Source organism: Vidua chalybeata, chromosome 5 (assembly GCF_026979565.1).
Source record: "Vidua chalybeata isolate OUT-0048 chromosome 5, bVidCha1 merged haplotype, whole genome shotgun sequence".
In the NCBI taxonomy this organism is placed as follows: Eukaryota; Metazoa; Chordata; class Aves; order Passeriformes; family Viduidae; genus Vidua; species Vidua chalybeata.
This window is the reverse complement of record NC_071534.1, coordinates 46,320,584-46,337,502: the sequence shown is the minus strand read 5'-3', so window position 1 is coordinate 46,337,502 and position 16,919 is coordinate 46,320,584. Positions and strand designations below refer to the sequence as shown.

The 16,919-nt window shown below is 39.0% G+C and overlaps 1 protein-coding gene across 2 annotated transcripts in view; it reads right to left on the bottom strand.

Annotated features, from left to right (window-relative positions):
- The window catches only part of ZNF277 (zinc finger protein 277), a 41,432-nt gene that overhangs the window by 14,365 nt on the left and 10,148 nt on the right, over positions 1–16,919 (bottom strand). Inside the window, exons 1-5 of one of the 2 annotated variants that reach the window (XM_053944099.1) lie at positions 9,522–9,611; positions 8,850–8,989; positions 8,461–8,512; positions 6,296–6,384; positions 4,499–4,581 (exon numbers count right to left, since the gene is read on the bottom strand). In XM_053944099.1, coding sequence (XP_053800074.1) covers positions 4,499–4,581; positions 6,296–6,384; positions 8,461–8,512; positions 8,850–8,883 — 258 coding nt within the window. In that variant the 5' untranslated portion in view covers positions 8,884–8,989; positions 9,522–9,611. Of the gene's footprint in view, positions 1–4,498; positions 4,582–6,295; positions 6,385–8,460; positions 8,513–8,849; positions 8,990–9,521; positions 9,721–16,919 lie in introns of those variants that run through there. The other variant, XM_053944097.1, reaches the window with a different exon arrangement.

Here is a 16,919-nt window from a genome sequence, read left to right as displayed (position 1 = left end):
CCTTACTTGTAACAATGAACATATAAAATTCAAATGTGCTGCTGGCACAAACCAGATGTCAGTATGTTTTGAGTGTGGGTTCTCACAGAAATTCCAAGTTTTTCCAAAGGCAGTATGTGTCCCAGCTAAGTTTTGGTAAAATTCTCTTAACTTTATATACATGGTGCATGGAAATAAATAAAATCCACAGTGAGATCTTATGCAACAAATTAAATAATTTTGTATAAAAGGTATCAGTTTAATATTTCTACCTGTGATTCAGCTTTACCTGTGGTATCAGTGAGCAGGTTTATGGGTAACCACCTAATGCCCCGTGGAAAGGCAAACTCAATCCTACATGGCTAATTGCAGGCAACCTAGAGGGCTTTTTCCTAATACAGTACACAGCCCTGGCAGTTTCTGTAAGAAACTGGCACACATCACAAGCACTTCTGATGTTGCATTACACTAAACTGCACTAACATCTCCATCCCTTCCAGTGGATATTTTCAACCTCCTGAACCTTGTCTCAGTTTAAGATTGTGACAAACTGGGATCATACAAACAGCTCTTCCTGGGAAGCTGGTACAGCTTGCAGCCTTAGTGAAGACTCCTCTTCAGGGTCTTTACTTATTGGGAGAAAGAAAAGCCCCTTCACCTAAAACTACCAGTCAGATGATGGGTGAATAACTGTATGCATGACAGCAAGACAAGGTCAGTGCTGCTGTAAGGAAGTATGTATTTTCAAGAAAATAAGTCTGGGGATGTTACTTTTTTATTTAAAGGAAACACCCAGGTGCCTTATATTGACACTGCCCCTCCATGTTTCTCTAGTTTTGCTGCCAGGGCTTCCTTGCCTGGTAGTGCTTCACAACAACAAAATCTTTGTCAAGACTGTGTTTTTCCAAAAGACTGTATCTGTTTTATATTTCACAGCCTTGTCAGCTATTTCAGCAAGCTGTGCTCTCTAACCTACTTCAGGCTCATTCCTTGGCCTCTCTCAATACATCACAATCACCATTATGTCTCTGCATGACATCCACCTTGGCTAGCTCCCTGCTGCAATACAGCCTGAAATATTCCTAAACTGATTTCAAAACTGCAGAATGAAATGCTTCAGGCAGCACATTTTAAAGACAGCATTTGTCCTTGTTTGGGCTTGCTGTTGGAGACAGCAGTTAGGATTCAAAGGATGCAGAAAAATCACCAAAAGTTGTATAGTTCTGGTCTTTATTCTACGCAACTCACATGAGCCCATTTGCCAACTCACTCTTAATTGCTGGACTTGTCTGGAGGTAAAAGGCTTTACAAAGCAAAATATCTATTTAACTTGCAAGTCAACACTCAGATTGCAGCAAAAGGAAATGAAAAAATAAACAGACTTTATTGCTGTAACTAAAGCAGTGACTCCATTAGCCCCAACTACAGCTGCAACTTGATTTCACAAAATCCTTCTGTAAAAACTGAGGATACAATTCTGATATTCAGAACTATTTAGCACTGCAAACTATTTCACACCATAATAAAAATGTGTATTTCTTTCTTTCCTAATTTAATTACTCTGTAACCAAAACCAGCACTTGCTTTGGGTTAAATTCTCCACTCATTCCGGAGTTTGAGGAAATGTCTACTTGCAGAGCAGATGAGATTGCTCACCTGCCAACAGACTCCTTGTGCCTTTGGCACTGCAGTGGAGAGAAGGCTTAGTTGGTACAGAACTGCATAGTAAAAAACACCACAAAATCAGAAACAAATGCCCTTTAAAAAACAAAAAAGTACAGTCCAATTTATAGCAGCCAGGAGGAATTATTTGTAATAAGATGGTTCTATGAAAACATCAGCTGCATGCTCCATCACAACCCTTTTTCCTCCCTCAAAGCCAAAATCATGACATACACTTGGGAAACAAATATCTTTATGACACTGTATGCCCACATGCAAAATTCAAGGTATCTTTCACAAAGTCAAAAAGATTGTTGAAAACCATAAATGATACAGAGAAGTGCAGTAATGATGTACTGTGAAGAACCACCGAAGAGCATTCCTCAACCTCAAATCACCTAATCACTGAGGTTACAAAGGATCTCTTGAGAGCAACAAGTCCAACCCCTATGCCCAAGCAAGGTCACCTCTACCTGGTTATCCAGGAGTGTATTGAGTTTTCTTCTGACTGTGTGCACAGAGGAAGAGTTTACAGCCTCTCTGGTTAACGTGGCTCTAGTGTTTGACCAACCTCATAGTAGAAAAAAAGTGTTTCTTTATTTCCAGGGGGAATTTCCTGATTTTTAATTCATGCCCATTACCTTTTGTCCTGTTGGTGGGCTCAACTGAGAATAATCTGACTCCTTTTTCATTCATCAAGTATTTATATACATCACTAAGTTCCCCCACAGCCTTGTCTTCCAGACTTAACAGTCCAAGCTGTCTCAGCCTCTCCTCGTATGTAGGATGTTGCAGTTCCTTAAGCATCTTTGTGACCCTGCATCAGAGTTACTCAAGGAAGTCCATATCTTTCTTGAACTGGGGAGCCCTGAGCTGGACCCAGCACTCCACTGAGATGTGGTCTCAGCAGTGCTGAGTAGAGGAGAAGGATAATCTCCCTTGACCTGACTGCAAAACTCTTCCTAAACCAGCCCAGGATGTTGCTGTCCTTCTTTGCCATGAGTGTGTGCTCCAGCACAGGACTAATGAAAGACATAATGCAAGGCAGATAAATCAGGAGACAAATCATGAATGGTTTGGATAATACTAAGGACAAATTCTTCACTATCTCTTCTAATACAAAAACCTGACAACTGTGACATGACAGGTTCAAAAGGACCAAATAGATGGCTCTCTCCCAGTGTGTGATCAAGCAGTGCAACTCACTCCCGCAAGTAGTGGGGATCCTGGAAGTTGTTGTGGGTTCAGAGTTGGAGGCTCATATTGCTGTGTTCAGAAATTTTTGAGCTGCCAGTCGCAGGAGACTAAGTGAGTATTTTGGGAAAGGACCACCACTAGATCAGAAGACAGCAAATACCAGAGACACTTAGCTGCTGTCAAGGGTGAGATACTAATCTATACAAACCTTTTTTACTGAACCCAGATAGCTTTGGAAGGGAAGTATGCTAGGCATGAGTGCATCAGCTATTTTTGAGTCCATGAAAATCCAATGGGCCTATATAGGAATACAGGTTTCAGCTCAGGCAACTCTAATTCCATGGGAAATCCCCAGTGGAAGAACTACCACATTTCTCCTTTGCAGGAGCTGGGATCCTATGGAAAGCTGTGTAAGACTTGTACATATTCCTCCAGTTCCGTGGATTCACTAGTCATATACTTCAAGCTGAAGAATATTACTACTGCCAGCAAATGGAAATAGCACTCACAGAGTAGCTGAACCAACTGGATTTTGCCTGCCAATCCCAATTTCCCTAGGACTAGAATTTGGCTTGGTAGGGTTCTCCTTCATTCTGAATGCATATCACTAACCGTGTCTTTATTTGCATGCTGCGTATGAACAAACTTGTAATACAAACATAGCAGAAGAAACAGCATAACAAATGGTTAAAAGGCCTGTGTTGACAATTCTCAGGACATGGCTGCCAGCACTAAACTGAGGAATGTATTTATGTAAAGACCCTAAGGCCTGCACTCTAACATCTCACAGTATAGACACAGGGCACTGCGCATCTCCAGTGGAATACCCTGCGTCCTAACTTGAGGAGATTGCCAAAAAAGCTGCTGTGTACCATGTAACATTCATTTTTAAATTAGCCCAACAGCAAAACCAGACTTCAGATGTGTATTTCAAACAAGAAACCAGAAAAAACCCCACTGGCCAACAATCTAGACTAAGACTCCTGGAAGCCGGTCAGCATGAGTTGAACTTGAAGGACCATCCATTCAGAACTGACAATGCCTAAAAGTTCAGCAAGGTCTGTCCACAGTACTAGGTTGCCATCAGGCAAGAAGAACCAGAATGGCTCATGTGGACTCAAGAGCTGGCATTTCATGTCCTTTGCATCTCACAGAAACAATACTGGCCAGACTTCCTCCACTCACACACTATGGTGCTTGTGAGTATGAGACTGTGAATTAATGAAATCTGGGAAAGGGAGTGCAAATGCACAAAAGCAGCTTGCTCAAAGATTTTGTAGGTAAGTATCACCTTCTCTGTTCACAGTATTGCACACCGAGTTCTAGTTTGCTGATTTCCCTCGATGTATATTATTACATGAAAAATAGATCCTTGCAAGAAGAAAAATGTTCAGCACACTCAACCTTCTTCAGTGTTCTGGGTGTATTTTCCACTTGTGTGTAACACTGACATACAACCTGTAAATTTATCCCATGGAAAAATCTATAAACAGGGGATTTGTGTACAGTTGTGCAGGAGCTAGGGAAATGAGCTTAAAAAAAATTCAGAATTTTGCCATCTCGCAAAATATGCTTTCACTTTAAAATGCCTGCTAAGTTACTATATATTATTCTATTGGAGTGTTTACCTTAAAAAATGAAAAAAACAATAATTTCTTACCAGTCTCTTTTGCTGAAGCTGTTCTCTAAGTAATCTGTCTTCTGGTAAAACATCACATAAAAGAAAATAATTTTCCTGTTCCTCTGTTAAGAGATTAAAAAGTGTGAATAAGGAATGGAAAGTTGCAGCTGGTTTTGAATATTACTGGCAGATAATTTGCTAAGACTTTAGAACATATTAACAATGTAAGAATGTGATTTTTAACCTATAAAAGTCAGTTACTTTAATTTCATAATTTAATGAAACATGTTTAAATATTTGTGCATATTTATATTGGAGTATGAAGGCAAAAGTCTTGCATAGCTTTTCTCCACTACCAGCTTTATTCATTTTTGTGATGGTTCTTCTGGATACAAAAAACAATTAGCATTTATATTGATTACAGATTAAAGTCAGCATGAAAGAAATCTGAAATCACTTTTAATTTTATCTTATCAATTATTTCCCTAAGTAACTGTCAATTTTCAGTAGCTATCATATTTTGGCTTATCCTCCCCTTGCTCGGATCTATCACATTATCTTTTACCATCAAATATTTTTCCACCTGTGGATATACAGAACTGTTCAGTACCATACATTGAGACTTGCCTAATTTAATTTCTACTTACATGTTTTACACATATTTTATCGTTAGTAACCTTTTTACTATTTATGGCCATATCCAATTGAAGAAGGCAACAAATTTTATTCAAAGAAATTACAATTACTCAGCATGTAGGACAATACCAAAGATAATGGGTTGAGATAAGAACAATTTTCTGGAGGGAGAGGGAGGGGTGAGGGAGGAAGGAGAGAGAGAGAAAGAGAGAGGGATAAGTCTCATTGATATTTCATAATTCTGCTATTCAGGTGCTTGATTTGCAGTTTTCAAACTGAGTGGGGTTTGTAAGAGATACAGAATTATGATTTTTGAAATGATTTTCATGTTTTCCAGAGCTACCTTTCTTAAAATTATTTAGAATAATTAAAAACATTACTTTCACCCATTTTGTACACAGTTTCCACTTTCTAACCATCTCTGACACCAGCTGTATGCATTGTTTCCTCTCTTTTAAAGTCCGCATTGAGAAGTAAAGATGCAGAAAAGCCCTAAAGTTCTTATCTATTTTAGGTAAACTGTTTTTCTGTTAGAAAAGGAAAGCCAAAGTAATGCATCAGCTGCTTCTGAGAAAAACACTTCCTTCACACAGTCAACACTGTCCCTAAGATGGAATGTGCCACCATACCAACTCAGCAGAACAGTGAACTGCGGTTTCAGACTTGTGCTGGAGCCCAGAAAACTGCACAATTTATGGCTTCTGTGAAGATGACATCTCCTGACACTCTTGGGGCAGGGAGTACTGTGGCAGGGGAAAGGAAGGGGGGGTTGTGGCCCTGATGCCCAAGAAGAATTGGCAGCATCAGTGCAGGTGGTGGGCAGGGTGAAGTCAGAAAAGGCAGCTCACTGGGAGTGTTTCTCATCATTTTGAAAGGACGGTCACTGGTTTTTTATGCAGTGGGTACCAACATCTCCCCAGGCACCATGTGAGCAGCTCTGCTTCAAGGCCTTGATTTGCAACAGGCCCCAGTTCACAGGACATTTAAGCATGTATTGATCTCATCCTCACTCAGCACAGTGCTGAAGCACGTGTTGCAATCCTTGGAAAAGCTAAGTTTAGATATGTGCTTAAGAGTTAAACATTACTTCTGTGGTTTTCTGACCTAGTGTCAGACACACTTAGCTGATCAAAGTAGCAGTATATGCCAGAAATTATCTCATGATCTGCCCATCAGAGAGTAAGCATGCAGCATACTTACCTAATGGAGCTTTTGAATTTGTTCTTATCACACTACAAAAGTCTGTGATAGGCTGTTCTGCAAACCTCCTCTTCCAGTACAGGATGTAGCTTTAAAAACAAGGGGGAGATGATCAGTGAAAAAGGAAACACCAAAAAACTTTTAATAAAAAAATGACTAGCCCTTGTTTTTTTCATGCTCTGAATTCTGAAGTGTTTTAGTTTCTTTTTTTAACTCCTATGTCCCTTCTTCCTTCCTTCATATTAGTTTTCAATTTTATGAAATTAATTCAGTTTCACTTAAACTGGGTTTAACCATGTTGTCAAAATGAAGAACTCAAAAAGCAGATTTTCACCAAGCTTTGCATAAACACTGTGACCTATTCACATCTACAGACAGAAGTGCCACTCAGATGCATCTTTACTGAAAAGATATATTACAGAGCATTCTCAAATTCCCAAAATATTGTACTCTGTGTTCTGCAAGATGCAGTCAGGAAGCTGAAACTCAATAAAAACACCAACTTGACAAAAGTGAGGTTTTGGCAGGTCTCCTGTGGAGTTACAGTGAAAGCTGTAGCTTGGCAGACAACTAGAAAGACTGAAAAATGAAGTCCCTGAACACCTGGGGGTAAGACAGCAGACAGAATAAGAAAAGATTTAAACACATCTTGAAAGTTTAACCCATCAACTGCAGTTGTTTAAAACCATTCTCTACTATCTTTGTTGGTATTACAGCTGCAACAACAGAACACAACTGAGATTAGATTTCCACTGAACTAGGAAGCTACTGTCTAACCAAGAAGAAAACATCACTTCATTTATATGATGAAATGAACCAACTCTTGCGCTAATTATTCAGAATTTTACTATAAAAAATAATCTGAAAATGCTTAAAGTGCTTGGTTAAAATTATACTCATGTATGATATAAAACATGTGGGAGTTGGTAAGGTAAAGGCTATTCAATGACTGCTTCTTATTTTGTGCCACCAAATTAGGAAAAAGATAATTAAAAAATCACATATCATTATTATGAGAGCATTTTTAAATAGCTGCAGCTTTTAATACTTGTGCAATCTGTAAGTTTACTTGCCACAGCTATCACATCTCATAGCGGCTCATACTGCCCCTACCATTCTCACCTAATATATTTGAGGACTTCAACTGCAGCAGCCAAGGAATCAGCACATCTTTCCTTCTGCTAACTCTGACACAGAGAGGACTAACCTCTGGTGTAGCAGACAGCTGAGCACAGTGATGCCAGCACACGTGGCTGAGGCTCTTTCAGCAGCATCATCAGATGTCAGTAAGTGAGAGGTGAGTCTTTAGTTCTCCTCCTGCCTACTCCACTGTTTGTAATGCACATTGAAAGAGTTGCTAAAGAGAACTACAGTTCTTCCAGACTAAGTCATCCTTGTGTTTTTAGGACATAAATGTGCAAAGGAAGACATTTCAAGAGCTCATTTAATATACGTCTCTCCCTTGCACTGAGAGAAATGAACACTGGTACAAACTCACCTGCCCATAACTGTCTGTGTCACAGAAATTACAGTTAAGGGATTTCATATCATAAGACTTCACCCAAATAATCAATGACCAGATAAATCCAATGCCTTGTGATACTTCCAGGGAGACAGAAAAAATGATCATGCTGAATCATGAAGCAGAAGCTTATTCCCCTTATATCTTCCCTCTGCCCTTATGCCAACTTATCTTTATTCTTCAGAGTTAAAAAGAAAAGAAAAAATTTTTCCATTAGCATTGGTCTTTTCTGGATTATCCACTTCTTGCAGTTCTGTCAAGAAATGTATTCCTAAGACTGACTGTAACTCATTGCTAAATATAAAAACAATACTATCTTTACAGAATTGATCCCTGTATTTTCCACACCTCAGTTCAACACTTAGGAATATATTCTATTTTTTGTGTGTAGTATTAAACAATTTTACTAATACAGCAAATCAGAGAAAGCACACATCAGAGCAACAATTCCATGATTTCGTGTCCTGGGGCCACTTTCTATAAGATTTGGCTACCTTCCAATTGCATCAGCAGCAAAAAGAATCTAAATGGGCCCTTTTTGAAGGGGTGATTTTAAAATACTTTTCTATTAATGCAAAATAATTCCCCCAAGCACGCTTAGACTGGCGGTCCATGACTGAGCAGCCCCGATTCCTTTACTTACCCAAAGATACTAGTACTATCTCCAAAGAACAGTACATTCTCCTTCTGCCTGCCTTCAGCAGAAAAGCAAACAAAAACTACCATAAGTTTTCAATTTTAAGCAATATTAAGCTCATACATTTGATTAAGGATTTATATAGCTTACATTTCTCTTCCTAAATTATATTGTACTATTTCTTTTTTTTTTTTTTTGAGTCTTGATAGACGCAAGGTCTTGACTTTGACCAAGTAACTAGTGACAGAAAACCTACTAGAAATCTCATTTTAGTTGAGAAATTATCCATCTAACATTTAAATACTACAGCAGAATTATCTACAGACTGCCAGGTACTGTCTAGCCTTCCTTCTGGCCCATACATTACTGTGGAAAGCAAAAAGACAAGCAAGTACCTTGTCTCTGAAGTTGCAAGCCAGCTAGGGCCATGCCAGCTGCTGGAGGAAGTTAAAAGAGAGAAAGCCAAATGTGACCTTGATGAGATGATCAATGACACAGCTGTAGAAGGAGTCACACTTGTATGTAGATCACAGTACTGTAAAGCATAGTTAAGGATTAAATGTGATTTTGATGGGGAAATACTGTCCTTAAAGTAGCACAAACAAATTTCATCCCAGAATGTGAGAGATCCTGGACTGTGCAGCTTCTGTGTACAATACACAGCCTTAGCACATTGTACAGGGACAGAAATAGTCTTGCCCTACACAAATAAAACCCCACATTAGGCAAGCTGATTGTCTGGAATGGGCTTTGCTAAAAAACAGCTTTCTAGTTTGCACACAACTTGTTGATTAGTGACAGGACCTGAGAAGACCCTAAGATATATACAAAAATGTCAAACACAGGAATTGCCATGTATTCTAAAACTGAGCTCCCAGCAACATCTAGGCACTAGGGAGAGGGAAGGAAATAGGAAAACAACCTTACAGCCAGCAGCAAATTGCTCATAAGAAAAGTTAGCAGAAATCCTCCCACAATGTCTTTTTAAAAAGATGATCTCTACTTTTCCAAAGCTTTCAATAACATCTGCACACATACACACTCATTTTAAATGACATAACCCTTACCTTCTAAAATCTGCAACCAGTTTCACATCTGCTATGACGAGCTTGTGTTCAATAATCATGTGCTTCAGGAGCTGGTCTTGTTCTGCTAAGACATAGCATTCTTTGCAGAAAATACAAGGCACATAGGGAGAACTTTCTTCTGCATCGACATCACCTGGACTTTCTGGCAGAGACAGAGGCTCCAAAATACATTCGGTATCTAAAATAAGAATAAAAATAATAATAATTAATTTTGACTAAGTAAATAAATGTACATTGCTTAGAGTACTTTTAGGTAGTACATGTAAAACCTGTTTGAATCTCAGTTTTGTTGCATGGATCACTTGAGGAGCAAGATGCTTGTAATCAGGTTGACTGCATTGATTCCAAGAAGGACACTGGGAGGTAGGCACAGGATGGTTCTCAGGTGTCTTTCCCAAATGAAACTCCCAGATGATACCAAGTCAGTCACACACAAGTGCTCTGCTTACTACTAAAGAAATTTTATGATGGTAAACCTACTTTTCTTCTTCTCACTATCTAATCTACCTGTTGATATGAATGAAGTTACTCTCTTTGTGGCTCCCTGAGCCACATTGCTCAGGAAGGATTTAGACTGTATAGCACAAACTGTGTTGCATGTTAATTTTCCTAATTACACTTTCATTTATGGTAGAATACTTCTATAACTTTCTGACTGACTCTTGAAGATATGCATTTGTCTTGCCTTTTTTTCCCATTAACATCTAATTTACTGTTCAGTGACAAAAGACTATCCTTGATAAAGATTACTGCCACACGGACACTTATGCCCACTGGAACACTTTCTAACTGTAGAGATGTTGAGGAAGGGGGCTCCATGTGGAAAGGTGAATGGCCGATGTTTGTACCATAGTGTACCAGCCAGACACAGGTTCCCCAGGTGACACCACACAGAGGCGAGTCATTGCCACATATTGTCCTAGGGTTATATGAGTGTGTTCCCCATTTAAACAACACTGGTCTAAATTCATAAGCTCTTCCATTGGCATAAATTAGTATAATTCATTAAGAAACACTGACCAAGAAAGTTAAACAGTTGGCCCCATTAGCCTAACCAAATTCCAGCTGTCCAAAAGTAAACTGTGGTGTTCATTTTCCAAATTAATTATACCTCAGTCTTGGGTTAGGGTTTATCTTGGAAGCAGATGCCAATTTCAACACGTATCTTCAATTTTAGATGCGTCAATTTTGGATAGCAAAAAGTAAACAGAAAAAAGCTCTTCATGTTCCTGAACTCTTGAAGTTGAAAACTGAAAACATGGATGTCCTGGACTCTTGTATTATGAAGTTATCTTGTGCAGCAGGAGAATAAACTTTGTGTCTTTGGATTCCTGCAGTGACATGAACACCTCTGTAGAGAAATGAAATTTCACAGAATGACACGATGGATGAGATTAGAAGGGACCTCTGGAGGTCATCTGGTCAAGGAGGAGTGTCACGCAGGAGCACCTAGGGCTGGTTGCGCAGGGCCATAAGCAAATGGCTTTGACTCTATAACCTCCCTGGGCAACCTGTGCCAGTGCTCAGACACCCTCACAGTGCAAAACCATCTCCTGATATTCTGAGGGAAACTCCTGGGCATCAGTTTCTGAAGATACCTGAAGAATTAAGAAAAAGGTCTTCTCTCAAGTCTATTATTTTGTCACATGTGAATTTTAAAATACAGTTAAAGGAACCTTAATTAATATTTACCAGATAACTTTCACCCTACAAAAATCACATATATATGTTATACATTGGCAAGTATACTAAATCTGACAGCCTGGTAACTTGCTCACATGGAAAATTTAAAAAATAACTTAAAAAACCACAGTAATTTAGCTTTTTTCCTAGGAGAATACGTTAATGTATCAGTGCTCTACCCTGCCTTCTAACAAGACTGAAATAACCAAAGAAGGGCTGGAGAATCCCATTCAGAGGCAGACCTGGGAAACTCCTACAAGTTCTGTGACAAATCGGTGTTCAGGCAGAGGAACAGGCATGGAGAGGGGAGTGAGACTTTGTCTTCCACCACACACGGTGCCCAGCAGTGTCCGCCCTGCCAGCGTGGACACGGTGCTCCAAAGCAGCCACAGCACAGGCAATGGCTCCCGGATGGGGGTGCTCCAGGGGACTGGGGGTAAACTGGAGCTGCTGGAAGCCATAGGTGGTAAGGGGTATAAAACCATAGGAAACACAGCTTTATCAGCTCTATACTGCTCCTGGAACAATATATATGTCCTGCACGACTGGCTTCTACTTAGGACTTCTGAAAAATAGAACTTCCTGGAAAGGCACTGACTTGACTGAAGATTGATGGTTGGGTTACACTGAATTCAATTTATCACATAAAACTAAGCACTGTGGAAAGATGGCAGAAAACAGAGCATGGTACTACCTGCAGCAAAACAGATGCTGTGCACAACCTAACACTTTTCTTCTCATCATTTTATCTACACTTCAGCACATTCCCTTCCCTTAGAAATTTCTTCATTAAACTAGCATTGCAGAAATTGTTCAATTTTGTCCTATTTTAAGAATAGCAGTGGCTACACTATGTGCTAGAGCAATCCTCATGAAAGGGTCAAATCTCCCAAGCAAAATTGGTGGTACCTGCAAGAGTCCAGCTTTGTCCATTCTCACAGTCAGTTCTGTTGCCTGCTGAAGCATTAAACCATGCTTCTGGACAAAAGTAGAACTTAATTTCCTTTGCAATTGCTGATACCAAGTGAACTAAGAAGATACTCTGTCTGCCAGTTCAACTTAGTAACACTGCTTTTTGTTAATTTTTGGTATAGGTCTCTTGCAATGATGTATTTAAACCTTTAGAAATCCAAATAAATAAGCATCTATCTGCCTCAAGAGATAGGTGTGCACAGCAGGAACTGGTACAAAACTTAGACTAGGAGCCAATACAGTTATTTAGTAAGGGTGTTTGTGAATAGCAACTGCTTGGGTTAGAAAAACAGAACCGCAAAGTCTTTAACTGTAGTCATGAGCTGCTGAAAGGAATAAACTGGGGTGAAGATTTTTTTTTGCTGCCCAAACAGAGTAGCTAATACTAAAAGAGAATAACTTTAGGCTATCAGAGCTGTTTGGTAAATGCAGAAGCTTATGCAATTTCTTTTGAAAGCATTTAAAAAAAGAGGCGAAGGAAAAAGGAATCCATGTAAATATCTTTTTACTCATCTGCTACAAAAAACACTGAACAAGAGAATAAATGCACAGAGCTGAACAAATGCACAGCCTTTAGCATAGCACTTACTGGACTAATGTAGTACAAATAAATCCAAGCATAATATTGAAATCTCTGCAAAAGCAGCTAATTTTTTTTCTATATTTGGAGCAGAGTGGCTACAGGTACTGAATAAAAGCTGTTAACTATAGCACAGCTCAGGGCTAACAGGGAAATAAAAACTCTCAGATGTATTCTCAGACTCCAAGATTCCTACATGCAGAGAGACTTGAAAATGAGGGAAAAGTAGCAAGCTTTTCTCTTAGAATCTACTGCAACAAGAACAACTTCACAGAGACAGATTAAACACCCCTCTGGTGCATGTGCCCTGAGTGACAAGGGTGAGAAGCAATTGCCGAGGAATGGTATAAAAATAGGGCAAACAAACAATCACACAAATAGAATAGTCTCCCAGAAGTCTGAGTATGGAGAGTTTAAGTCAAAGGCTATATGAGCCCCTCAGATAAACAGCTTTTATTTTTTTTCTCATTGACTTATTCCTGCACTATTTGAAATTCTTGGTCTTTTAATACCTACAAAAACTTGCATACACTTTTCATGTTTTTGTAATTTTTGTAATGGCCCTTTATTCCTTGACGTCCCGGTTCAACTTGAGGCTAGTTCTACTCTACCCTTCAGGTAATGTGGTAAGAGATGAAAATGTCCAAGAGTGGAAGAAAATATGTTTTCATATTTTCACAGATATTTTTCTTTTTCAATCTCTCTTCTATTTACTTTTTATTTCTGGTATTTCAGTTGCTTTTAGGATCATTGAACTAACCACTGAATTCTCCTCAATGATTCAAAGTCTCCTAAGCTGTTAATCAGGTGTTAATGCACAAGACAGTGGTCAGTCATACTCTTTGTGTGTTCACTCCTGTGTGTTACTCTGCATTTATTAACATTGAATAGCACTTTTTTGGGTGCAATTTGCTCAAATAACATGAGATTTCATTCAATGCTTCAGCTGGCCCTCCTGCTTACCACTTAGAAAAAAAAAGTGTATCACCCAAAAGTGATACACAAGTGTATCAACAGCAAAACATATCACCCTTCCTTATTGCATCTGTGATGAACAGACTCATGAGACTCCCTATGAGAAGAGAGCCTTATAAAACCCATCCATTAAGTTTTGGATGAATCATGTTGTTGCCCCTGAGTTTTTCTTCTCTGCCTAACAGAAAAACAGCATGACTGTTACACAAAGAGATATCCCAAAGGCTTCACAGAAAGCCCTCTGAACTCAGAAAATAAGAAAATGCCTTTCTCAGTCACAGAACTCGTAGCTGACACCATGTTGTTCAACCTTTAACAGGAGAGATAAAACTATGGTCTTTAACAGCTAATTCAGAGCTAAAAAATGTAGATTAGTAGAATGAAGAGAGCAGAGGAATACATTATTTGAAAACTAAAACTAAGAAGTATACCAAGTTCTTCAGGGGAAATAAATACTCTGAAGATATTTGAGAATGAGAAGGTATAGAAAACAATTTACTTTCAAAACTAGAATAAGCACTGGTTTTTTTTTTTAATAAGCATCCCAGTACAATGGATTTCTGATCCCTGCACAGGGACTGTGCACACCATCACAACAATGGGGAAAAAAAAGTAAATTAAAAAAGCCTGCCTGTTATAGAAATTATATGGCTTTATTTTATTTTAAGATTTGTTATAATATAGACTAGTTAATCTTTACAGCTAGTGAAGCAACAAGATGAAAATGTATTCATTTTCCTTACTGGAACATTTTTACTTTTGAAAACAATTATTCTAAGTTCCAAACCAATGTTCATTTGCACAATTAACTAAACATTCCACCCACAAAGTTATAACACAGCCTACAGCAGAACGGGCAATGCACTCCACCTGCACAATCACACATGCAATTATCACAAAGCAATATGCCATGCAATGTTATGGCCAATAGAACAGATATTATTATTAGAAAGAAAGGAAGGAAAGATTCATCATTTGAATGGGAATTTTGAAAGGCAAGGTCTCCAGAGATGGTTTAGCCAGTGTAACCACTTGCTGCCATCAAGAGGCACAGGGATGTCTCATTATCTCATTATCCTGACTTTCTCCACCTTATCCCACCACTCCTAACCATCTACCATTGCCCTTCTGCTTGTGCTGGCTCCCAGGCTTGCCAAATCCTTAAATGAGTCAATCCAACTCTTTACCATTAAGAACCATTCCTTCCTTTCTTTTTGCTCAAGAATGTTGAAAATGCTGACACAAGAGTCCACCAAGGGCAAGAGCAAACTAAGGAGTGCACGGTGAGAAGCAGTAAGGTGAAACAGAGCCTTCCTCTCAGCCTCCTCCTTTCTTCTCAGCTTTACAGCCTCAGCTGTCTCATACAATTTTAGCATAAGCCTGCCACAGTGTGTGAGGTTTCTTCAAAGGCATTACACACAGAAAAACAAGCCACTAAGATTTTATCACTGCTTCCTAACAAGGACACTCAGCACTGGCTTCAGTTTGCAGAATCCACTGTTGTCAGCAGGGGTACACCTAACACACTAAATGCACACTAAATGCAGTGTGGAGCTCTTGCGCTCAAATCTATTTGGTTGTACATCTGAACTATCTGCTCTGACTAGCTCTGGGGACAAACTGAACACTTGCTGCATGAATTACATTCTCTAACTAGAAAGTGAAGGTATGTGGGTTCAGATAAATGAAGTAACTTCACTGTTAGAACTCGTCACTCACACAGCTTGGCCCTGAGGTGCAACCTGCAGCCGTGCCTCAAGCAGAGCTCAGGGAGTGGCAGACTCTTCCAGCAGGCAACCAGCAAGCTGAGGGAGGAACTCCATAAACTGGTCTGCAGGAATGCTGAGGACAGGGGCACTCACATCCTTCTTTTTGAAGCTTTGCCACTAGATAAAAAGGAATGAGAGTCCCAAGACCAGAGGAAAAGGAGGTAAGTCCAAAGACAAAGGTTTTTAAGTAGGGAAGAAGAAATCAAACTATTTTAAACCAGATGAATCAATTTATTACTAAATGAAGAATACTTTGAAAATTCAAGGCATTGCAAAGTCTGAAAATTGAAATGATGAGAAAGGAATTAATACAAATTTGCTTAAGACATATTTATGGCTTTCCTGTCATTTTTTGTAGTCTATGGCACAGCAACAAGGCCTTAGGCTGAGGACTTTATGATGTAAATATCCCACTGTTGGTAACACAAGGATAATGAAACAAAATAAGAACATCTGCTGGAATGTTAAGTGTCTTTCTAATTAAATCCAATAGTTGAATGGATCAATTCATTACCAACAAATCTGGTTTATTATCTCATTAATACAGCTGGTTGATATTATGAGATTAGCACAAGAACTTGAAATGATCCTAAAACAAAAATGAACACAACAAAGACATACTGGTGAATATAGGAGTCCAAATAATGAGCAAAAGACAGGTTTTTAGATATACAAAGAACAAAGGGAAGAAAGAATGACAGGGAAACAAAAGACACCTAGCAAACCTGGCACTCCACACTAGCAGCCCAACAGATGCTGAATGGAAAACAAAAAGGCTGAGCACCCTCCCCCAAGGTCTCACTGATTACATGGCAAAACCATTTAGTTGCTGAAACGACCAAACCCCTCTGGAGAGTACATTAAGGAACCAACCTGTATTCCTATAGGTAATTCTGCACAAAGGACTGCTGCATTTAAAACTCTTTAGGAAATGACCAGTTTTAAAGCTTTGTCTTGGAATCAATTGTTTTTGAGATGATGCAAGAGTATCAAGAAGGATCGGCTTGACACTCGAAATGCACACATGACAGTGACCCTGTTTTGCAGCCTTGGCACTGCAGCATCTATTTGTTGGCAAAGCAGCATTCCCTAATTTGTGGTCACATTCTTGGAAGCAATTTTATACTGATTATAGGAGTTTTCCTTTGTTTTCCAGAGCACAAAAGATGGGTGACTAATGACTTGCCAAATAAACAGTATTCAAAGCCAAAACTTAGAATAATGAAAATAAAACACCCTGCCATGGTCCTCACCAATACTACATGCAAATATTCTTCCTAGTGAAAGAAGAATCAATGTACATAATCATATCCTACCTTGATATATTAAAGCCCTCAAGTACTTCTATTAAGTTGAATTAAGTCTGAGTTCATGAGGAATTATTTACCTATTACTTCT